Here is a 23,962-nt window from a genome sequence, read left to right as displayed (position 1 = left end):
GCTTAGATTCTTGCCTTATGGTTCAGCTTGATCACAAACAGCAAAAGAAGCAACCTCCAGATCGCCTTCGATCACGCCCGTGTTAACCTCCGGTCCTTTGTTCACTAAAGACAACACGTGCAATGATGAGTATGAGAGAGATGAGATGATATGTGCTACATGATGTATAAAAATAAATGATGCATCACAAGATCAAGCTAACAGCATAAGACATATAAAGCAACAAAGAAGACTTGCGAACTAAACTACGTTGGAGGTTGACAGCAGTCCGGATAGTCCGGGTCAGGCCAGAGTATCTGGGTTCAGACCCTCCGGTCCGAGTCAACCTCCAGTTTGGGTTCTCGGTTAACTCCTAATTCAAAATAGTCAGGACTATCCGGGCTAGGCTGGATACTCTGGGTTAGCTGGACTGTCCAGGTTATACTTCGAGAGAGGCTCTTGGTTAAATTTTAAACTAAATTACCCGGAGTCTCCGGGTGGACCCGGATGCTGGTAGACTAGATTCTTGCGGTCGATTCAATCATGCATGTTAAATCCATGCCACCTAAACATGTATAAGGACCAGTACAAGGGTTCTAAACTCAAAACACACCCTAAACCCTAACGATTTTTTGAACACAAATCAACGGGGTTCTCACTGGGCTACCCGGACTATCCAGGTTCTACTCGGAGTGTCTGGGTTCCTGCAGAACATGATTTCACGGTGATTCATCGACCGATTCGACTTGCATGTTGAAATACACACTACCTAACATGCAATGGCAATAATGCCTTAGTTCTAGACCTACCACACGCACTCTAGCAACACGATTTACTAACTTCACCTCATTCAACACCCTTTTAGCTCTAACACCTCAAGAACTCGGCATTGCTCCGCCATTCATCGTTCGCAGCTACGAAACGCGATCCTACCCAACCAAGCCCGCATTCTTACTAAAGGAAACCCTAAGGACTTACCCAAGTCCTCGTTGGGGGATGTTGACCTTCGGTTGGAGAAGAAATCCACGGGGGAAGCTTGGAGAGGAGATGAACAATGCGCTGAAATTTTCAGAGAACAAGGTGGTGACGAAATTGATTGCAAAACCTTCAAACTTTCATGCATGTGAGAATGAAATGGATGGATGTGAAACTAGAGAAGTAGGGATTTCAGGGGTATAACATGCACACCTTGATTTCTTGTTCTTGAGAGGGAGGGAGAGCTGTTGTCTTTCTCCTTGGCTGGTTGAGAGAGCAAGAGAGAGTGAGAGTGAGAGGTGTGGGGAGAGAAGGGAGGGGGTGTGGGCCAGCTCAAGTGGGCCCCAAGAGCAAGAGAGACAAGTAGTGTTCAGCTGAATATCATTTCTTTCTCTCCCCAATCTATTAGCCTAAAAGAGAAACTCTAGTGTTTCAAAAATTATAGAAAATCTGTGACATGATTTCAAAACGAGATGAAACCTTTCTAAAAGGATTCATTTACAACACATAAGCGGATGTTTTAACTAACAACAATTCTATCATCAGGTATTTTTAAAATACATATAAATAAACAAACCATCAATTGATTTAATCCAGCAATCCAAATGCTTAACAAATAAACATGATGCTTATGATGTGTAATTATGCTTAATGACCTGATTAAAGAATTGGGACGTGACACTAGCGTAGCCAACCCGTTCTCCAATAGTGAGTTTGAGTGAAACTCATCAGGCAGATCTTGTTGAGCAGCAAAGGTGACAACTCAAGTCCAGTGTACAGGGATGTTGGCGCATGATGGCTTCAAGGTGGCAAATTATTCATCAAGGTGGAGTTTGTTGGTGAAAGTGCATCTAGGCCCCCTAAGTGGGTTTTGGCTTATTGATGACAAAACGATTAAAGAACTAACATGCTTTGTGAGTATTGAACAGGTATGAGCATTAGTTGTGAAGGTAAATGACGTTTGACGCCCGTCGAAACAATTGAAGAATCAACGAAGGATACAAGATAGGGCTTAAATTCTTTTTACTTTTGAAATTGAGTCTAGGATAGATTTTTTCCTAGATGGATGGATTCATTTGCTTGATTAGTGTCTCAATGCTCAAGAGATCCTTTAGAATCACCCAATTGAGAGACACATTCACTCACGGACACGAAACTCTTTCTGAAAAATCTTTAGAGTCCGGAGTCTCCGATGTTCACCGGATACTCCGGTACTCAGCGTTTAGCCGGAGTCTCCGAGTTAGCCTCCGGCAAAGAGTCTCGGTTACGGTTTAATCCTTCAAGAAAAAGACCGGAGTCTCCGGTGTTCACCGGATACTCCGGTAAAATGTTTAGTGTGCAGTCGGAGTCTCCGAGGTAGACTCCGGCAGAGGCTCTCGGTTAGCTTTTAATCTTTTTGATAAAAAGCAGTAAAGACCAGAGTCTCCGGTGTTCACCGGATACTCCGGTACCTGGAGATGCCGGAGGATCCGGCTAGTCTCCGGACTTAGTCTGTTTTGGAAAATCTGTCAGGACCGGAGACTCCGGTATTCACCGGAGACACCGGTAATTAAACAGAACTGTAACAGCTAGTTCTGACACGTTCGTGACCGTTCTGACGCCGTTTTTGGAATTAGGACCGGAGACTCCGGTGTACACCGGATACTCCGGTAAGCTCTGACAAAAACAGTAACGGCTAGTCTGTGAGAGAGGGCTATAAATGCCCCCTCTCTCCATATCATTTAGAGCTTGCTGTGGATGGTTTCCTTGAGACCTCTTGAGCACTTTAAGAGCATTCAAAGCCCCTCGAATCATCTCTAGAGCCAAATTTGCACAAATTTGAGAGTGTGTGTTTGGAGAGGGTTCAAGCCACTTGAGCATTGATTTCTTCATCGAGCATTTACTGCGATCATCTCCTTTGAAGCTTTGGGTTTCTAGAAGGAAAGGAGTCGCCCGAAGAGCACCCAAAACTTGTGGTGTGCCTCGGGAAGTTTGTAAGCATCTTCATATTGAGTAAGAATTTCTAGCTTGATCTTTGTGGTCGCTAGAAGAGGATAGGGTTGGAGAAGACCCGGCTCTTTGTGAGCTCCTCAACGGAGACGTAGGCACTTCTTTGTGAGGTGGCCGAACTCCGGGATATATTCTCGTGTTCTTACTTGTGAAACTTACTTGATTGTGTGCATTTGGTAATTTGTCATTTAAATTGCTATAGTATCAATCTTGCTAGTTTTAATTGTTATTCTAGCTTAGTAATATCTACTTGACCTAGTGCAACTCTTAGAATCTAGCTGTGGCCTTTAGTTCAAATTTATTCTGAAATTTCCTGTCAGGCTGGAGACTCCGGACTAGACCGGATACTCCGGACCATACCGGAGTATCCGGACTTCACCGGAATATCCGGCAGTTTAATCCGCTATTTTTAGTTTAAATTTCAGAAAAGTCTATTCACCCCCCCCCCCCCTCTAGGCACTTTCAATTGGTATCAGAGCCTAACCTCCTACAAGGCTTCACCGCTTGGAGGGAATCATTATGTCGACATCCGGAAGTCCGAGGGGTCTCAAAGATGATCCATCAAGAAGTGATGATGGTAATGGTAAAGGAAAGGGAAGTGAGATTCCTTTCAATTATGATCGTTTGAATTCTTCTAGCAATTACATTTCCGTGCCTTCCGGACGTGCACCATTCTTCGATGGTACACATTATGCCGCTTGGAGGCACAAAATGAAAATGCACTTAATTTCTCTTCATCCAAGTATTTGGAAGATTGTTTGCACAGGTTTTGAGCTGCCGGAGGAAGACCAAGAGCTCACCTCAAGTGAAGAACAAAATATGCATCGCAATGCTCAAGCTACAAGTGTGTTGCTTAGTGCCTTGAGTCCGGAGGAATTCAACAAAGTGGATGGACTTGAGGAAGCTAAGCAAATTTGGGACACACTTCAAGTTGCTCATTAAGGGACTACAAGTGTGAGAGAATCCAAAATAGAATTGCTTGAGGGAAAGCTAGGAAGATTTGTGATGGAGGATCATGAAACTCCTCAAGCAATGTATGATCGGATGATGGTGCTTGTGAACAAGCTAAGAGGACTTGGAAGCGAGGATATTGATGATCACAAAGTGGTGAAGAGACTACTTAGAGCATTTGCTCCTAGAAATCCCACTTTGGTGACGCTCCTCCGTGAGAGAAGAGATTACAAGAGGCTCACACCAAGTGATGTGCTTGGAAGGATTCTTGCTCATGAGCTCATGGAAGAAGAAGCTAATGAAGTGAAGATTCATGCTAAACAAAACTCAACCTCAAGGCATAAAGAAATTGCACTCAAGGCAAGCAAAAGCAAGCAAGTCCAAGAATCAAGCACAAGTGATGATGAAAGCTCCGAAGATGAAGAAATGGCGTTCTTTGTGAAAAGGTTCAAGAAATTCATGAGAAAAGGAGGCTATTCAAAGTACAAGAGAGACATGCCCAAGAAGAGAACATCAAAAAGGGCATGCTATGAATGTGGCGAAATTGGTCACTTTATAGCCGATTGTCCAAACAAGAAGAAGGGAAAGGACAAAGAAGACAATAAAGTCAAGTCATACAAGAAAGACAAGAACAAGATGTACAAGAAGAAATATTCGGGTCAAGCACATATTGGAGAAGAGTGGGATTCCAACTCCGACTCGGACTCCGATGATGAAGGAGTCGCCACCATTGCTATTCATGAGCTTACACCAAGAAAATCACTCTTAATGAGTGATGATGATGATGATGATGATGGAGACTCCCCAAAATGCTTCATGGCCAAGAACCGCAAGGTAAAATCTCAATCCAAGCTCCTAGATAGTGATAGTGAGTATGATAGTGATTGTGATAATTTGTTCAAAGGTTTGAATAAAAATGTCATGGCTAAAATAAAGGAGCTAATGGATACAATAGATAGTCATGAAGAGACCCTTGAGAGACGAGAAGACTTGCTCATCCTTGAAAAGGAGAGAAACCTTGAACTCGATGAGCTCTTTGCTAAAGAGAAAGAAAAAGTTGAGAAATTGTCTAAAGATTGTGATTTAGCCAATTCCTCAATTGCCGATCTTAAGAGTAACAATTTCTTGCTTCAAGAGAAATTATCTTGTTTAGATGAAAATTATAGAACTCTTGAAACACAAATTGATATTCTTAAGAAAGGCTCTTCTAACTCTAGTGAAGCAAATTTACTATCTAATGCATCTACTAGCAATGGATGTTCTCGTTGTTCTAACCTTGAAATGAATGCTTGTACAACTAATATTGAATCCTTGCAAGCATTACAAAAGGAAAATGAGAGGCTAAATGCTTTGGTCAAATATGGGTGCATCAAAACTTATAAGTCAAAGGATGCACTTTACAAGACTATTCAAGCCAAAGACAATAAGCAAAAGAGAGGTCTTGGTTTTGACCAATACACAAGCAAGCCAAATGATCGTGTGGTATTGAATGGAGTGGAATGCCTCAAGTTTGTCAAAGGAGGCAAACAAGTTGATCACCCTACTCAAACAAGGCAACTGAAGGCTCATGCCCCCCAATGTTCCTTTTATGCCTCATACATGCTAAAGAGAGACCACCGTGGTAAAGTGGTTGCTCTCTATGTTGGTCCCCGCACAAGAGATAGAATTGTAAAAAGGAATGTGTGGGTGCCAAAAGTGCTTGTGACTAACGCTAAAGGACCCAAACAAATTTGGGTACCTAAAATAAAGGCATAACTTTGTTTTGTAGGCATACTCCTCCGGTGGATCAAGTTGGGTCATTGATAGCGGATGTACCAATCATATGACCGGAGAAAAGAGTATGTTCTCCTCCTTTGAAGAAAATGGAGGACCTCATGAAAACATCATCTTTGGCGATAATGGAAAAGGAGAGGTAAAGGGACTAGGTAAAATTGCCATCTCAAATGATACTTCCATTTCAAATGTCTTGTTAGTAAAATCAATCAATTACAACTTATTATCCGTATCTCAATTATGTGAAATTGGTTATAATTGTCTTTTTACAAATGAGGGTGTGGTTGTCTCTAGAAGGGAGGACGCCTCTATAGTCTTCACCGGCAAGTTGAAGGGTAAACTCTATCTTGTTGATTTTTCAACGGATGGAGTGATGCCTAAAACTTGCTTGATGGCTAAGTCTAGCATGGGTTGGCTTTGGCATCGCCGACTTGCTCATGTTGGCATGAGAAATTTGTCCAAACTTCAAAAGGGCGAACACATTCTAGGACTAACGAATGTGACTTTTGAGAAAAATAGAGTTTGTAGTGCATGCCAAGCGGGAAAGCAAGTTGGAGCATCTCATCCCTTGAAGAATGTGATGACCACTTCAAGACCATTGGAACTCCTTCACATGGACTTATTTGGGCCAATCACTTACATAAGTATCGGAGGTAACAAATATGGTTTAGTTATTGTTGATGATTTTTCACGTTTCACTTGGGTATTCTTCTTGCATGATAAAAGCGAAACTCAAGCCATTTTCAAGAAGTTTGTGAGAAGAGCACAAAATGAATTCGAAGTAAAGATCAAGAGAGTTAGAAGCGACAATGGAAGCGAGTTCAACAACATACAAGTTGAAGAGTTTCTTGATGAAGAAGGAATCAAGCATGAGTTCTCGGCTCCGTACTCCCCTCAACAAAATGGAGTGGTCGAAAGAAAGAATAGGACTCTAATTGAATCCGCAAGAACAATACTTGATGAATACAAAGTATCGGATCAATTTTGGGCGGAAGCAATCAACACCGCATGCCATGCCATCAACCGGTTATATTTACACAAGTTGTTGAACAAAACTTCATATGAGCTTCTAACCGGTAACAAGCCAAATGTTTCCTATTTTAAAGTCTTTGGTAGCAAATGCTTTATTTTAAACAAGAAAGCTAGAAGTTCTAAATTTGCTCCAAAGGTAGATGAAGGGTTTATGCTTGGTTATGGTTCAAATGCCTATGCCTACCGCATTTTTAACAAAACCACCGGATGTGTTGAAATTGCGAGAGACGTAACATTTGATAAATCTAATGGCTCCCAAGTGGAGCAAGTGGATACAAATGTTTTAGGTAATGAAGAAATACCAAGCGAAGCAATCAAGAAGATGGCAATTGGCGAAATCAAGCCCTTAGAACAAGAAAAGACTCAAGAAGCTCAAATCAATAAGGATCAACCATCTTCATCAATGCAAGTTGAACCATCAATGTCAACCCAAGATCAAGACGACAAGAGATCACAAGATCAACATCAAGACCATGAAGATCCGAACAATTTTTTGAATAATGAAGTGGAAGACATCCAACATCAATCACAAGTGCCACATCCACGTGTTCATCAAAGTATCCAAAGAGATCACCCCGTGGACAACATCCTTGGTGATATACAAAAGGGGGTAACTACTTGTTCAAGAATTGCAAATTTTTGTGAATTTTACTCTTTTGTTTCCTCTTTGGAACCTTTGAAGGTAGAAGAAGCGCTTGATGATCCGGATTGGATAATGGCTATGCAAGAAGAATCGAACAACTTTAAAAGAAATGAAGTTTGGTCTTTGGTGGAAAGGCCAAAATAAAATGTGATTGGGACAAAATGGGTCTTCCGCAACAAACAAGATGAAAATGGGATAGTAACAAGGAACAAAGCTCGTTTGGTTGCTCAAGGATTCACTTAAATCGAAGGTTTGGATTTTGGTGAGACATACGCTCCCGTAGCTAGGCTAGAGTCAATTCGTATTTTATTAGCCTATGCTACTCACCATGATTTCAAGTTATATCAAATGGACGTGAAGAGCGCATTTCTAAATGGACCAATCTCCGAATTGGTGTATGTGGAGCAACCACCCGGCTTTGAAGATCCCAAACATCCTGAGCATGTTTTTAAACTCCATAAGGCGCTCTATGGGCTAAAACAAGCTCCTAGAGCATGGTATGAATGCCTTAGGGATTTTCTTGCTAAAAAGGGCTTTGAAATAGGCAAAGCCGACTCTACTCTCTTTACTAAGAATATTGATAATGATTTATTTGTTTGCCAAATATATGTCGATGACATTATATTTGGTTCTACTAATCAACAATTTTGTGAAGATTTTAGTAGGATCATGACAAGGAGGTTTGAGATGTCCATGATGGGAGAATTGAAGTTCTTTCTCAGATTTCAAATCAAGCAACTCAAGGAAGGAACCTTCATTTGTCAAACCAAGTACATCAAAGATATGCTCAAGAAATTTGACATGGAGAATGCCAAACCAATCAAAACGCCCATGCAAGCTAATGGACATCTTGATCTCAATGGAGAAGGCAAAAGTGTGGATCAAAAGGTATATCGTTCCATGATAGGATCTTTGCTTTACTTATGTGCATCTAGGCCCGATATCATGCTTAGTGTGTGCATGTGTGCAAGATTTCAAGCCGCTCCCAAAGAGTGCCATTTAATGGCCGTTAAGAGGATTCTTCGATATTTAGTTCATACTCCATACCTTGGGCTTTGGTATCCAAAAGGGTCATCCTTCGACCTTATCGGCTATTCGGACTCCGATTATGCCGGTTGTAAGGTGGATAGAAAAAGCACTTCGGGAACTTGCCAATTCTTGGGTAGGTCCTTAGTGTCATAGTCATCCAAGAAACAAAACTCCGTAGCTCTATCCACTGCCGAAGCTGAATATGTTGCCGCGGGAGCATGTTGTGCTCAACTCCTATGGATGAAGCAAACTCTAAGAGACTATGGCCACAAAACTCCCAAAATTCCACTTTTATGTGATAATGAGAGTGCCATCAAAATAGCCAACAATCCCGTACAACACTCAAGAACCAAGCACATAGATATTAGACACCATTTCTTGAGAGATCATGCAACAAAAGGGGATATTGACATTCGCCATGTGAGAACTGAAAAACAATTAGCCGATATCCTCACTAAACCACTAGACGAGCAAAGGTTTTGCGAGTTGAGAAGTGAATTAAATATCCTAGATTCTCGGAACGTGGCTTGAACTGTTGCATACACTTGCTTGTTGTAGATTTATAGCTTTCCTAGTTAAGAGTTTGCGAAAACTGCATTTTGAGTGTTTTTCTCAAAATTATTTGGATTTTTGGTCTCTCGATCATAATTTGTAACTTGTGATCATAGTTATGTAATGATGCTTGATTGGCTGATCACATTTGACAAATTAATCCTCTTGTCCAACATCTTCCTTCCAGAAAATCCTTTTCCCAATTCTTCAGCTCTAAATCTTGCTGTGATAGTTCCAGGTCCCGGAATGTCCGGTGTTCACCGGAGTATCCGGACCTGACACTGTTCACAGCCTCAGCTGTATTCCGTTCTGTTTCCAGTTACCGGATAGTCCGGTATTCACCGGAGTCTCCGGTACAAGTGTCAGGACCGGAGTCTCCGGTCTCCACCGGAGTCTCCGGTAATAGTGTCAGGACCGGACTCTCCGGTCTACACCGGAGTTTCCGGTGTCTCCAGAATTCTATATATTCCCCTAGCCCGAACAGTTATCTTTTCCCATCTATTCTCTTGTCCTCTCTCCAAACAACCTTCTCTCCGGCGATTTTGAGAGGAACCCAAGAATCTTCAAGTCTTGCTACGTTTCTCTCTTGGATTAAAGGCCGGAATCTCCGGAGATCCCTATTCTCAAAAATCCCCGGAGGATTTGAGCTCAAAGGTACCGTTTTCAACAGTCTTTCCGATCTCTCAATGCTCTTGTCTAGAGTTGTTTTCCTTTGGTAGAATAGTTCCTAGTACCCTCTAGAACCCATTCCCAAACTTGTTTCATCTCTAGTCGGCCATATCTTCCAAACCCTAGCTGGTTAGGTTTTCTGTCGGGGCCGACCGGAGTATCCGATGTACACCGGATACTCCGGTATCAGCCTGAAGTTTCAGCTTTTCCTGTCCAATCTTTTATTCCTCAAAATTCTTTGTTCATTCCATTTCTTCTAGGTGTTCTTGCAATGGCTGGAGACCGTTTTGAGAAGGGTCGCACTTTCGAGAGGAAAAAGAAACAAAGAAGTGACCCCCGTGCTCAAGAATCAAGTGCTCCTGCCCAATCGGAAGATAGTGGAAGCGGCCATGCTAGCCGTGAAAGAGTCCGCGAAATAGCCGCAAGTGGTGGTATTCACATTGAGGAAGGCGGAGTTGCTGGAAGTTATGACAGGGACCTTGTGACCATCTGCCGAACCAAATCTCAAGCTATGCGAGGTCGAGAGTCTACAAGGGGAAAGGGGCCAGCCAAAGTAACTACAGGAAGAGGTCGAGGAAGAATGCCCTCTACTGAAGAAAGAGGCAAAGGTGTTGCACAAGATAACTCATCTGAGTCCGAGGATAATGAAGAAGAACAAGCTGATGAAGTCATTGGACCCTTAAAGCTTCACAGACCCCGGAGAACTGCTTCTGTTGTTGATGCTCCAAAAAGGACAGTAAACTACATGAAGAATGTATCAAGGGTTGTTAGTGAAAGGTTGAACAACACATATGATTTTGAGAAGAATGTTGCCGATTATCGTTTCTGGAATGATTTTCAGGCAGACTTCTATGAGACAGTAATTTTGGCCAAGAAGAAGCCTATTACTCCCATGCAATGGATTGATTGGGATTATATGGCCAGGAAGAACGACCCGGTGTTCACTGAAGTGATTGCAGCCTGTGAGAGCAAAAGGGTAAAAAATATTATGGCCTTCAGGTATGATTGGTGCGAGGAGGTTATCGCACAATTCTACGCCACAGTGTGGTTTGAGGGATGTGAAAATCCCATTATGCACTGGATGACAGAGGGAGTCAAATACAGGATCAGTTTCAGAGGCTTTGCTCACTACTTCCATCTAGATGCCAGAGATACTTCCAAGGATCAAATTCACAATGAGAATCAGCTGACATTGGAAGAAATTGGGTTCATGTATCTAAATCATGGACGAGTTGAGTTCGGAAAGCTCACGGGGATGAGGCCTTTCTATCGATGTTTGAACTCCCTATTCCGGCTCACCTTGGCGCCCAAGAGTGGAGATGCAACAACAGTTCAAAGTATCTCCAGAAATCTCCTTGCAGCCATGTCAAATGATCATGCTCCTTTCAGCGTGGCTCACTTTCTTTGGGAGGAAATTGTTTTTACATCCAAGTCTCCCATAAAAAGTTGTGGATATGCCCCTTATCTCATGTTTATCATTGAAAGGATATCCAAGAAGACTTTTGTAAAGGAGATTAAGCATGAACCATACAGAATGAGGCCTTTGAACATTCGAGCTCCCTCCCCATCTCCATCACCTCCTCGTGCTCCTCCTAGCTCGAGACCGTTTGCCTCGAGACACGCTCCTCCACGAGGGTCATCATTCATCAAGAGTGCTCTCAAAGCAATTTTCAAGATTTGCACTCACAATGCCACTCAAATCAAGGATCAAGGTGCTCGCTTAAGAAAAATGGAGAATCGTCAGAAACAAATGTACACATCCATGAATCTCCAACCTCCTTGCTCTCCTATTGAGTCAGATGAAGCGAAGAGTGCACCTTTTGAGGTTGAGAACCCTTGGGCATGGTATGATGAAGCCCAAACAGCAGCCAAGAGTTCTCAACAACAAGCTCAAGACGATTCCTCTGACGGCAACGAAGGAAGTGAAGACGAGGAAGAAGATGATGAGGAAGATGGTAGCAGCGAGTAGGCTCTCTCTTTTTTGGTGCTTGATGCCAAAGGGGGAGAGATAGTTATCCTTTCTCTTAGTTTCCTTAGTTTTGGTCTCCTTTAATTTCTTTCGCCGTTGGACAATTGGATTCTTGTTTGTGATGAACCTTGTGTTATTTAAATTCATAAGACCTTTTATGTTAGTATGATGATTGTTGTACTTTCATTAGTTTTGTGTGCTCTATGTCTTATCATAAACTTTTGCATCCCACGGATTCTAGGATATAGGGGGAGCTCTTGTGGATTCAAATTCCTAAATAAATGCATTGTTGTTTAACTTCGTTTAAAACAATGCACACATTTAGGGGGAGCTTACCATATCTTCTAGAATTCAAAACCTTTTTCATATATCCTTGTGTATCCTTTAATCGGGTTGTCATCAATCACCAAAAAGGGGGATATTGAAAGTGCATCTAGGCCCCCTAAGTGGGTTTTGGCTTATTGATGACAAAACGATTAAAGAACTAACATGCTTTGTGAGTATTGAACAGGTATGAGCATTAGTTGTGAAGGTAAATGACGTTTGACGCCCGTCGAAACAATTGAAGAATCAACGAAGGATACAAGATAGGGCTTAAATTCTTTTTACTTTTGAAATTGAGTCTAGGATAGATTTTTTCCTAGATGGATGGATTCATTTGCTTGATTAGTGTCTCAATGCTCAAGAGATCCTTTAGAATCACCCAATTGAGAGACACATTCACTCACGGACACGAAACTCTTTCTGAAAAATCTTCAGAGTCCGGAGTCTCCGATGTTCACCGGATACTCCGGTACTCAGCATTCAGCCGGAGTCTCCGAGTTAGCCTCCGGCAGAGAGTCTCGGTTACGGTTTAATCCTTCAAGAAAAAGACCGGAGTCTCCGGTGTTCACCGGATACTCCGGTAAAATGTTTAGTGTGCAGTCGGAGTCTCCGAGGTAGACTCCGGCAGAGGCTCTCGGTAAGCTTTTAATCTTTTTGATAAAAAGTAGTAAAGACCGGAGTCTCCGGTGTTCACCGGATACTCCGGTACCTGGAGATGCCGGAGGATCCGGCTAGTCTCCAGACTTAGTCTGTTTTGGAAAATCTGTCAAGACCGGAGACTCCGGTATTCACCGGAGACTCCGGTAATTAAACAGAATTGTAACGGCTAGTTCTGACACGTTCGTGACCGTTCTGACGCCGTTTTTGGAATTAGGACCGGAGACTCCAGTATACACCGGATACTCCGGTAAGCTCTGACAAAAACAGTAACGGCTAGTCTGTGAGAGAGGGCTATAAATGCCCCCTCTCTCCATATCATTTAGAGCTTGCTGTGGCTGGTTTCCTTGAGACCTCTTGAGCACTTTAAGAGCATTCAAAGCCCCTCCAATCATCTCTAGAGCCAAATTTGCACAAATTGAGAGTGTGTGTTTGGAGAGGGTTCAAGCCACTTGAGCATTGATTTCTTCATCGAGCATTTACTGCGATCATCTCCTTTGAAGCTTTGGGTTTCTAGAAGGAAAGGAGTCGCCCGAAGAGCACCCAAAACTTGTGATGTGCCTCGGGAAGTTTGTAAGCATCTTCATATTGAGTAAGAATTTCTAGCTTGATCTTTGTGGTCGCTAGAAGAGGATAGGGTTGGAGAAGACCCGGCTCTTTGTGAGCTCCTCAACGGAGACGTAGGCACTTCTTTGTGAGGTGGCCGAACTCCGGGATATATTCTCGTGTTCTTACTTGTGAAACTTACTTGATCATGTGCATTTGGTAATTTGTCATTTAAATTGCTATAGTATCAATCTTGCTAGTTTTAATTGTTATTCTAGCTTAGTAATATCTACTTGACCTAGTGCAACTCTTAGAATCTAGTTGTGGCCTTTAGTTCAAATTTATTCTGAAATTTCCTGTCAGGCTGGAGACTCCAGACTAGACCGGATACTCCGGACCATACCGGAGTATCTGGACTTCACCGGAATATCCGGCAGTTTAATCCGCTGTTTTTAGTTTTAAATTTCAGAAAAGCCTATTCACCCCCCCTCTAGGCACTTTCAGTTGGATATATGTTGAATAATTGTACGAAATTGGTTACGTATAGGACTTAAAATTGTATTAGTGGTATATGCCGGAATTTTAATAGGACTCTAGGTGGAATTCTAGTATGATTACTGTAACCAGACCTCCTCATAAATATGAGAGGAGAGCCGCTGTTTGTAACTATAACGGCATAACGATAGGTTCGTAGGGGGGCAACAAGTCTACCAGAACCTCGGAAAGCGGTCGGTGTTGCTAGTTGGGGAGGAATGCCTGTAGTTATGCCCAGGGGATGTAGGCTTTGGCTGAACCTTGTTAACAAAGTGCCTCTGGTGTCGTCTATGATCGTGTACATCATCTCGGTAGATACATCTGTAAATTTCAGCGCATCAAATCAAGACGGATATATATATATATATATATATATTGTATATCTATATACTATATATCTATTATGTGCCTATGCGCACTCTAGTTCACTGTTGCGCCACCCTCCAGTTATGATCCCAAAAGTAGTATAGTTGCGATCCACAAAATAGGTTAGTTACTACAAATATATATGGTCGCAACTATACTGCTTTCTGTTATATGATCTTAACTTGTTCACCTCTGCACACACCCTCAGTTACAATCATATGAGATTAGTGCGTTAGATGTTGGATGATCAAATATATATGGTCGTAACTTGGTAACCTTCTCTAGTCGTAATTATGTACTTTTTTGTCATGTGATCGTAACTTGTTCACCTCTGCGCATACCCCCAGTTACGATCCCAAAAGCAGTATAGTTGTGATCTACAAGATATGTCAGTTACTACAAATATGTATGATAGTAACTCGGTAACCTTCTCTAGTCGTAATTATGTACTTTTTGTCATGTGATTGTAACTTGTTCACCTCTGCGCACACTTCTAGTTACGATCCTAAAAGCAGTATAGTTGCGATCCATAAGATAAGTCAGTTACTACAAATATATATAGTCGTAACTCGGTAACTTCTCTAGTCATAATTATGTATTTTTTTTATCATGTGATCGAACTTGTTCACCTCTGTGCACACACCCAGTTACAATCCCAAAAGCAGTATAGTTACGATTCACAAGATAAGTCAGTTACGACCCCAATTATAAGTTGTCAAGTGTACAATACAATACCTCTAGTTGTAGAATATGGACTCGAGTGATTAAGAATTATCACAAAGCACCATAGTTACTACTACCAAGACAGCAACCTAGCTAGCATAGCTAATTTACCAAGTATGCAACGAAACAAACAAATCGCACGAAGAAATCATACATACTAGCAACATTAGTGTAGCAGTCAGCTTCATAGGGTGCAACCGCAGAAGAGGAAGAAGCAACACATCACGGAGACGAGCGTGACAGACTTGACGACAGTGACAACGCCCCAGAGCGCGGCGTCCAGGAGGAGCGGGACGTCCGAGACGAGCTCGGGCCATCGCTGCACCATAGCCCCTAGCTCGGAGCGCGGCCACTGCTGCCACCACCCGCGGAGGCAGGACGCGTACGACGATGGGAGCAGGGCGGTGAGGCTGGGCAGGCCGAGGTCCGGCGGCCACCGGAGTCCGGAGCATTGAAACCAGGCTGGATAGTGGCGCAGCGCAAGTCTGTTCTGCGCAGGCACATAATAAACTTGTATATATATATTGTATATATTCTTTTGCTTTTTGCATACTTTCTATCTAAGAGAAACATTAATTTTATTTCCATATATATGTATAGGGATTTTCACACCAAGTGATGAGCTAGCCAGGGAATTTGTGGCTGCCTCCGAGGTCTCAGGAGAAAAGTTCTGGAGGCTGCCAATGGAAGAGAGCTACTGGGAGTCGATGAAGTCCAGTGTTGCTGATATGCTCAACACTGGCCCTATGCAGCCCAAGGGCGGTGCTATTACTGCCGCATTGTTCCTGAAACAGGTCTATCTTGCTCTTGGTTTGCTCCTTGGATGAAATTTGAGCACTGTGATATGTTCCCTAGAATTGTACATTTCCCCCCTTAAGCTTCCCGGCGAATCGATGGAGTCATGGTTAACCTGTTGCGGGTTATATAATTGATTGGCTATATTAGAAAGAAATTTCCAGAGCAGTTTGTTAGCGTGCTACTAATGGCGCTCTTGCATGCTGCTTTTGTTGCGCAGTTTGTGAATGAGAGAGTCCAGTGGATGCACATCGACATCGCCGGGCCGGTGTGGAACCACAAGAAGCGGGCGGCCACCGGGTTCGGTGTCGCCACCCTGGTGGAGTGGGTTCTCTGCAACTCCTCGTCCTGAACGAATCCTTCGATTCCTATTCGACATTCGTCTGCTTTATCTTCAGAGATGGGATCAGGAAGAAACTGAAGGAATAGATATGGTGGTGTTCAGTTGTCCAGTGTTCTTTCTTTGTACTGCCATTCTATAGCTGCAAACTGCAAGACCTCTATATGTATTATGCTGGGATGTGATACTGCTATAGAATAAGTAAAATGCAAACCCAAACTTGACAAGAAAATTTGTGTGCTTGATCTCTCAAATAAACATACTCAAAGAAAATGAGTGGAGCGCACCAGCAAAATGTTTTAGGACATTCATGGTTTACTTCTCATTTGCTAGATCTGGTTACACAGATATCCGCAGATTGAGACCGAGCCTTAGCTCGGGTGGTAAAGTCGCTGGTGTGCTACCGAGCCCACCCACATTCGAGCCTTAAGGCCGGTGCAGATACTCACCGGAGATCTATTTTTCAATTACTCTCGGGATGGGTTTTAGAATAGATATAGGTACACGCTCGTATGCGTTCAGTGGTATTGCGTGTTTTCGCGTACTGGAGGCCTCGAGCTTTCCAATCATATCCTAACGTGTGTATGAACACGTACGCGTGTGTGAGTGTGATTTGCGTGGGTAGTGTGCGTCCCCTTTACCTTTAGAAAAAGATATTCGTAGATTTGATCTTTTATGAACTTTGGAATTTAGCCTGGATCATGTGTGAGTTTGAGCTATTGTTATTAAAACTAGCTGGATGGTTATTTATCGTGATACTAGTTAAACTATCACCATTAATGTAATCAAATGAAATTTTATATCACCAAACAATTAATTGGCCACATAATCCATATAATTGGTTGTTTGGAATAAGTTATTTTTTGTTTTTAATCATATAATAGATTTTTTACTCATTAATATGTTTATTTGGTTTCTAATGTTGTGTAATGGTGTATAATATACATAATATCATATACATAAGGTATTATCTTGTGAGATGCTAACTATGATATATTATGTTTGTCATGGTTACAATTTCTCACATGCATAATTGAGACTGTATACTAATCTTGGAATCTGATTTATTCAGTCTACTCTGACTAATTACACAGCAATCCATCAATGACAGCCCCGTCATCAGCTACCGAGCTTCTTCGTAAGTGGGTGATTGCTCTTTGAATTTTAAAATTCTAACCTAATTTTACACTAATTCCTAAGTATTTTGAAAGAAACTCTTATTTCCATGTCATAGAATTTTGTGTTCCTTATCTAATCGTAAATAAGTGTCATCTTAAATATTGACATATCTTTAAAATATAACTTTAACTACTATATTTTATTATAATATATTTATAAAATATAATAAAATATATTATTATTTTTAAACATTCAAACTCAATATATAAAAAATAATGTATACATACTTAACAAAGTTCACCCAAACCCGGTAGCAGGATGCTCTCGTCTCCGCCAGTCCGCCGGAACCCATCCATCGCCGCGTCGCCGTCGGAGCTTCCGAGGCAAACCCAGACAGACACACCAAACCTTGCCAAACCCCAACGCCATATCTCTCTAGCTCTCTGGCTCCCTGCCTCCTCTCCATCCCCGCCCTCTCCTCCCTCCGATCCCACATGGCCATCGCCACCGCCGCCGCCGCAGCGCTCGCCTCCCCGGCGGCCCTCTCGGCGTCTCCGGCCGCCCCCGCGCGCCGGGGCCTCGTCAGCTTCGCCCCCGCGCTCTGGTCCCGCGGCCCCAGCTCCCGCACCGTCGCCCTCTCCGGTACGGCGTGCCGACCTCATCTGTACTCTGTGGCGGGGGGAGCGGTGGTAGTTCGCTTCGGTTTATCGAAAGGCTGCTGGCGATAATATCGAAAAGATTCCTAGAGATTTAGTTCGAAGTAGGTGGTATATTGGAACTTGGGTAGACAATGGATGCTTGTAAACTTGTTCTAACTCTTTGGTGGGAATGCGTGCTTCCCAAACAAATGGCAATGGCGAGTTGTGTGCGTGAAATAATTGTTTTTCTGTATTTACTATCTTTTCGATTGAAGTGTTAGCACTTGACAGTGATCTCAGGTTTGGGAAGCTAGGGGCCTTGGGGGGTGATTTTTGTTCTCTTTGCCGAAGAGCTCGGTTTTTGAGCTTGTCTATAGCTATTTGCCAAGCTGCAAGCCTGTAAGTCTATCTCGGAGGACCTGTTCTCATGTTTCTCCTTGTGTAGACTGATTTTGGACTTGAAATTTAGCATGATTGTTTGCCAATCAATCCTCTTTTTTACCTAAAGTTTTTTAGTTGTTTTTTGGCGCATAAAAGGGAGATGTGCAGCGCTCAGTATTGGTGCATCTTCACTTTGTGACTACTTTGTTCAAGGTGCATAGATTTCGCATATTGATATGCACTTGGCATATGTGATGTCATTGGCTGGTGGTTCATAAGGAAAAGCTGTAGTTCGATTGTGATGCTGTTTCAACTCTTTTCGCAAACCAACAAAGTAATGGGCACTTTCTTTTTTACAAGCAAAGTCTCTGGTGGTGCTAACGGTTAGTTGAGCACAGTCTCGCTAAGCTGGTCTGGGTTCAAGACTTGCAACTTCTTTAAAAGCAAAGCAGGGGGGCCGTCTGCCCCGTCGTCTTTTTTTTTTAACTAAGGTAATGGTATTTACAGGTGTAAGAACTCATGTTGCGGCTGTTGAGCAAACAGTTGTACAAGATGCCACAAAGTTGGAAGCTCCCGTCATTGTTGTTACTGGTGCGCTTCCAGAGGAATTGGAAAAGCCACTGCGTTGGCTCTTGGAAAAGCAGGCTGCAAGGTTAGCAGTTTAAGTTTTCCGCTTGTACGTCTATATAAGTTCTGCCAAACGTGTATTGTGCTTATCTTAAACTCTATAAAAGTAAACTACAAGTTCATTTGATTCCCACATTGGCCATTGCTAGAGCAGGCTGCAAGATTATCAGTTTAAATGGACCATTATGCATTATGGATACAAAGTTTAGTTATTCAACTGCAGGTCTTGGTGAATTATGCCTGATCTTCAAAGGAGGCTGAAGAAGTCTCCAAGGAGGTAAGCTTGAATGGCATGTAGCCTTTATGGAAATACTTTGGTTTTTCCTTTTTTTGTGGGTGCTCCCTGAATAATGCCTGTAACATGAATAAAATGGAGAAAACAGGCTGAAAAAGCAGTAACACGATGCTATATTTTTTTCCTATGTAAATTAAAGTTTTTCAGGCTATCATCTTAATCAATCATATTTTGTGACTGATAAAATCACACTTTTAAGTTTCTTTCCAATCCACTCAAAGTCGGTGCATTTTGATTGAACTTTGTACTGATTCGTCCTGAAGTATTTTTTTGCATTTATCTTTGACAAAATCAGTAAAAAAATTCATCAGGAAAGAAATGTATTTGAATATCAACTTCAATGTGGTAAATGAACCAATGGACATTGCTTATATTCTTATCTATTTCTTCATGGTGGGTTTATCCGTAAACACATGTACAGATGAGTTTACTTGAAGAACAATTACCCATCATCTTACTTGTTGCATATCACTAAACATTGCGTAGTTTGCACAAGCCTACTGTCATTCGACAAGTTATCCTTAGTTGCTCTGTCATCTCCAAATATATACACGTTTAAGATAACAATAATTCCATATAAGTAATTGTATTTTATCAAAGCAACCATTATTCAATATCATTCCCTTCTAAGGTTAGGTTTCAGGAATACATACACATGCAAGTAGTTTATGAATTGTTTGTTGAGTACCAGCATGGAATGTTTCATTGGGATGGGTTCGACATTTACTTATAATCAGTGTTCCCCTGGCGACCGCCTATTCTCCTGCCTAGCCCCGCCTATTCTCCTATGGGTTGCTAGGTGCTGGTCTGCCGCCAGACTAGTGCTAGGCGGCTAGGGGAACACTGCTTATAAGGACAATGAATGAAAGAAATAGGTAATTTTTCGGATGTCACAGTCCAATTATATCTAAATATATTTTGAATATTGACAAGCGGTAACAAATTTAATAAACTTTGGATCGATATCTATTGGTGTTTCAAGGGATTGCCAAGAAATGTACAGATCAAACAGAAAACGCATTTCATGATGTTTCAGGGGGCACATATTTTTGCTTTGTTATTCAATCTCTTGTCTTATTCTGCGTTAAAATAGATCCAAGCAGATACTGATATTCCTATATTTTACAGATTGAAGCATCTGGAGGCCAGGCCATTACCTTTGGAGGATATGTTTCCAAAGAAGTGGGAATAATATGGAGGTGGGAATTTAAGAAATTTGTGGCTGTATTTTTTTTAGCGATTGCTTTCAGTCATCTTATTTGCTTTACTAGGACCGCCTATAATGTTCAGCTTACGGCGATCACTTGAACGACATTAATAGAATTTTGCATGTTATTTTACTACCTAAAATAGTTGTGTACGTGTAGCCGTGCTCTTTCGAAGACACAAAAAGAACTATGTTTCTCTTTGCAAAACTGCATTTGGAGCTGCTACGCTCCTGCCATTTTTCCTCCACTTGTTGGTGCATTATTTTTTTCTCCTTTCTTAGCTATTCACACTTCTGTTTCTGCATTTAGAACTCTACCTGTGTTTAATTTTATTCAAGCAACAAGCCTGACGAGATCCAAACTCCAATCTGAACGAAGAACGTTCGCTCGGAAATTTTTGTTTGGACTTGGAATGAGATGACGCTGACGCGGCGTCCCGTTTGTCGCCTTCCCGAGGAAACGGCGGAGCTTCTGTCTTGTCAGGTGTCAGGTCATCCATTGTCAGGGAACACGATGGAATAGAACACGGGTTGATTTGCGTACAAAACAGACTTATAAAGGTCAAGTATGAAACACATTCAGAATGCAACATACAAGCAGACCCAGCTGCACAAAAGATGAACTCCATAATTGTTGTACAAATCACCAACAGCTTGACGCAGAAACTACGCTTTCATTACCTGTAGTCGTTCCATGATGCATCAGTTCGCAGAATTGTCATTTCACAGTTCTTCTTTTCCCATCCCAGCTAACCGATGACCAGGTAGACCTGTCTGCAAATTGGTATCACATAATAGTCCGAGCTTCCCATCCCAGCAAATTGGCAAATCCGGCAGTTCTTTCACTGTTCATCAATCCGGTTAATGACATAATAGTCTTTTAATATCTCAAAAAATCAGTGGTATTCTAGTATGTGTTCTATAATCTATAGTTTTCTGATCTCTAAATATCAATGGTATTCTCGTATATGCTTCATAATCTATATAAAAACCATTTTAATTAGATTCAGCTAAAAAGCATATATAAAATTTAAACTAAAATTCTCTAAAAAAATTATTTTATAACTTCTAATAATTATTAGAACCTTAAATAAAATCTAAAAAATCTAAAAAACTTCATTAATATTCTTATGTGATAAACTAATTTCTAAAACTCACTTTTTCAAATAATTTTATAAATTAATCCATCATATAAGAAGAATATTAGTAATTTTTTTCAGATTTTTCAGATTTTATTTGAAACTCTAATAATTATTAGAAGTTATAAAATAACTTTTTTTTGAGAATTTTAGTTTAATTCTACATATAGATTATATGTAAAAAAAACTTAGAATTTTTGAAAAAAACAGAAAGAGATACCAAAAGACCACTTCGATGGAAGAATTGCCGGAAAGCTCATAGAGCGAAAATTAAAGTGGCATGGAAGGGAAGATAAAACAAATGGTAGACAAGAAACTTTTTATTTAATGGTATAGAGGTAAGAGTGAAATTTTTTTATGGCAAATAAAAAAATTGCCTTCATATTACCAGTTGACACTGGCAAGAAAAGCAATGCATGTTTTTGCAATCGAAGTGCGATTGCATCTAACAGTCACATAAGTAATATCAGTATCCAATATCCAGGATAAAATTGTAGACATGAGAAACTACCGCCAAACATGTAGGATTTCAGTGCCAATACAACTGCCACTTAAAACAATTTAGCCATTTGAGGTAACAGAGCAAAAACACCATACTTTCCACCCACAAGGAATGTCCATACAAATCAAAACTTAAAAAATACTTCCTAGGCAAAGAAACGGCTGGTGATACGCTAGGCATAGCATCCCACAGTCCTGACCTAGGCCTTGATAGCATACTTCCTCATGGGAAAATACTTCTCACGCTTCTTTTCCCTCTCCGTCTTCAGAGAAAGCTAAGGGATAAAAACAGCAAAATGTCAGGCAAGTAAATGATAAATCAACACAAAAGAGTTAAGGAAATTCAGCACACAAATTCAGCTAAAGTTTAACACCTTCAAGAATAAAATACGTCTTTTTGTATCATGCAACCAATATCAACTCGAAAATTATTTAAGCAGCTTCATATACCCTAGCATTTGAAGAGCAATATAGTTGGCTACAAAGCAATAATCTACTGACAGTCCAACATTCGTATGGAGGAACTCGAGTTACACACAGACTATTTCACATCATTGGACCAGAAGTCAACTCTGAATCATAACATAAGAAATTACTAGCAAGCAATACTTAATACCACATTCAAACTGCATGATACAACAAGAGATGAAACTAAATATGGAGCTGCTAAAAAGTATATCATAGACCACTAAGATTATTTAGATCAGATCTTCAATCAAGAGATGTAACTAAATATTTCAGTTGCATACTACAGAAGACTACACAACAACACAACCCCAACTTCAACTCCTGCAGTCCGGCGGTAAAAAAGAAAGCTAACAGGCATCATTGGGACTACCATGGTTATTCAAAAAGCACACAACTTACTTATATCACCTATTGAAACAAGCCAATCTAATCGCACATTGGCAACATACCATAGACAATCAGGAATAACTCAAGACGTTAAGATTCCCAATTGAAACAGGCAACGGAATACCCTCCCGCCCCACCCCATTTCAGCCATCATGATATTAGTATGCAAGTTCTGACCGAACATCTCAAGTATGGAAATGCAGAACATGTAAGCATGTAAATACAACGCCATCAAATACCGGTACGAAGGCTAAACCTAGGGAGCGGAAGTGGCAATAGGATATCATCACAGGAGTACGATGATGTATATACCTGGTGCTTAGTGAGGCGGCGGCGGATGGCGCGGGTCTTCTTGGGGCGGAGGTCGAGGGGGAGCAGCGTCTTCTTCTTGTACGCATCCCGCAGCGCCGCCTTCTGCTTCTGTGAGATCACCGTGAGCACGCGCGCGATTGACGTGCGCACCACCTTGCTGCACCAAAGCCACACGGGTTCAGTTCGATTCGATTCGATTCAGTTCGCAATGAGAGAGAGAGAGAGAGAGGCAATTACATCTTGGAGAGCTTGTTGGGGGCTCCGCCGGTGACCTTGGCGACGCGCAGAAGGGAGAGCTCGGCCTTGAGTTCCTTGAGCTGCGCCAGCAGCTCCGCCTTGTTCTTCCCCCGGAGCTCGTGCACCTTGATCCGGGCTGCCATTCGCCGGCACACACCGAGAGCGGCGTCAGATCCGCAAGAAGAGAAGGCTACAAGGAAGAATCAGTCCGACGGCGGACTAATGGTCGGGGCTTACCCATGGCGACTGTGGCGGCTGCGGCGTCGGCGGCGAAGCAGCAGCGGCGGAAGGGTGGAGGCGGTGCGCGAAGGGAAGAGGACGGGAGGCGGCGGGGGAGGCTATATAAGAGACGGCGGAGACGAGGGCGGAACGCTGTGGAGACAAAACCCTAGGCTGAACCGCGACGGGCTTTTCTGGGCCTTTTCGGCTCTTAGGGAGATGACTGGCCCATAGTGATTGTCCATTTTTTTTAATCTTTTGATTTTTCCCATTTTCAGGTAATTTTACTCAGAAACAGGTACTCGGATGATTGATTAAGCCAAGTAGAAAATGACACAATATCTCTACTGATACATGCTTGTTTTGCACAAAGAGTCTACTAAGGCCTAGTTTAAACCTTATAAAATTTCTCAGATCCTCGTCGAAATTGAGTCGTTCATGTTCTGCATAGTCCATACGGAATTCATTCGGAACAGTATGCAGGGCACTAAATAACTAGGAAATCTAGACATAAATCTAAGTTTAAATGCACGCAAGTTTCAGAAAACTCACGTCATTTTCAAAAAAAAAAAAAAACAAGAATCAC

At 41.8% G+C, this 23,962-nt stretch overlaps 3 protein-coding genes across 4 annotated transcripts in view; 2 read left to right on the top strand and 1 right to left on the bottom strand.

Annotated features, from left to right (window-relative positions):
• The window catches only part of LOC133918964 (leucine aminopeptidase 2, chloroplastic-like), a 33,387-nt gene extending 17,309 nt beyond the window's left edge, over window positions 1-16,078 (top strand). Inside the window, exons 9-10 of the mRNA XM_062363136.1 lie at window positions 15,312-15,505; window positions 15,727-16,078. Of these exons, the coding sequence (XP_062219120.1) occupies window positions 15,312-15,505; window positions 15,727-15,858 (326 nt within the window). The 3' untranslated portion in view covers window positions 15,859-16,078. The remainder of the gene's footprint in view (window positions 1-15,311; window positions 15,506-15,726) is intronic.
• Window positions 16,079-17,277: 1,199 nt separating this feature from the next.
• Window positions 17,278-20,321, top strand: LOC133918963 (uncharacterized). Of its 2 annotated transcripts, none has more exons than XM_062363135.1 (4): window positions 17,278-17,607; window positions 18,528-18,636; window positions 18,835-18,888; window positions 20,035-20,321. In XM_062363135.1, the coding sequence occupies exons 1-3, from the start codon at window positions 17,460-17,462 to the stop codon at window positions 18,842-18,844; spliced, it is 267 nt and encodes an 88-aa protein (XP_062219119.1). In that variant the 5' UTR covers window positions 17,278-17,459; the 3' UTR covers window positions 18,845-18,888; window positions 20,035-20,321. The 2 variants fall into 2 exon arrangements, with proteins under 2 accessions (XP_062219119.1, XP_062219118.1); XM_062363134.1 differs by having other exon boundaries at window positions 18,492-18,636.
• A 1,422-nt stretch (window positions 20,322-21,743) lies between these two features.
• On the bottom strand, window positions 21,744-23,550 carry LOC133918962 (large ribosomal subunit protein uL29). The gene is made up of 4 exons (XM_062363132.1): window positions 23,395-23,550; window positions 23,158-23,293; window positions 22,921-23,077; window positions 21,744-22,028 (listed from the first exon to the last, which is right to left on the bottom strand). The coding sequence occupies exons 1-4, from the start codon at window positions 23,396-23,398 to the stop codon at window positions 21,954-21,956; spliced, it is 372 nt and encodes a 123-aa protein (XP_062219116.1). The 5' UTR covers window positions 23,399-23,550; the 3' UTR covers window positions 21,744-21,953.
• Window positions 23,551-23,962: the final 412 nt, after the last annotated feature.

The sequence above is a fragment of the Phragmites australis genome, chromosome 5, assembly GCF_958298935.1.
Source record: "Phragmites australis chromosome 5, lpPhrAust1.1, whole genome shotgun sequence".
NCBI lineage: Eukaryota > Viridiplantae > Streptophyta > Magnoliopsida > Poales > Poaceae > Phragmites > Phragmites australis.
The sequence above is the reverse complement of the archived record's forward strand: the minus strand, read 5'-3'. Positions and strand labels throughout refer to the sequence as shown.

Excerpts from the sequence above, each read along its gene's own strand:
- LOC133918963 (XM_062363134.1), top strand. The coding sequence starts at position 17,460 with ATGGCCATCGCCACCGCCGCCGCCGCAGCGCTCGCCTCCCCGGCGGCC. Across the intron at positions 17,608-18,491 it reads CCGCACCGTCGCCCTCTCCG|GTGTAAGAACTCATGTTGCG; the intron begins GTACGGCGTGCC and ends TGGTATTTACAG.
- LOC133918962 (XM_062363132.1), bottom strand. Across the intron at positions 23,078-23,157 it reads CCCAACAAGCTCTCCAAGAT|CAAGGTGGTGCGCACGTCAA; the intron begins GTAATTGCCTCT and ends GCTTTGGTGCAG. Across the intron at positions 22,029-22,920 it reads GCCGCCTCACTAAGCACCAG|CTTTCTCTGAAGACGGAGAG; the intron begins GTATATACATCA and ends TTTATCCCTTAG.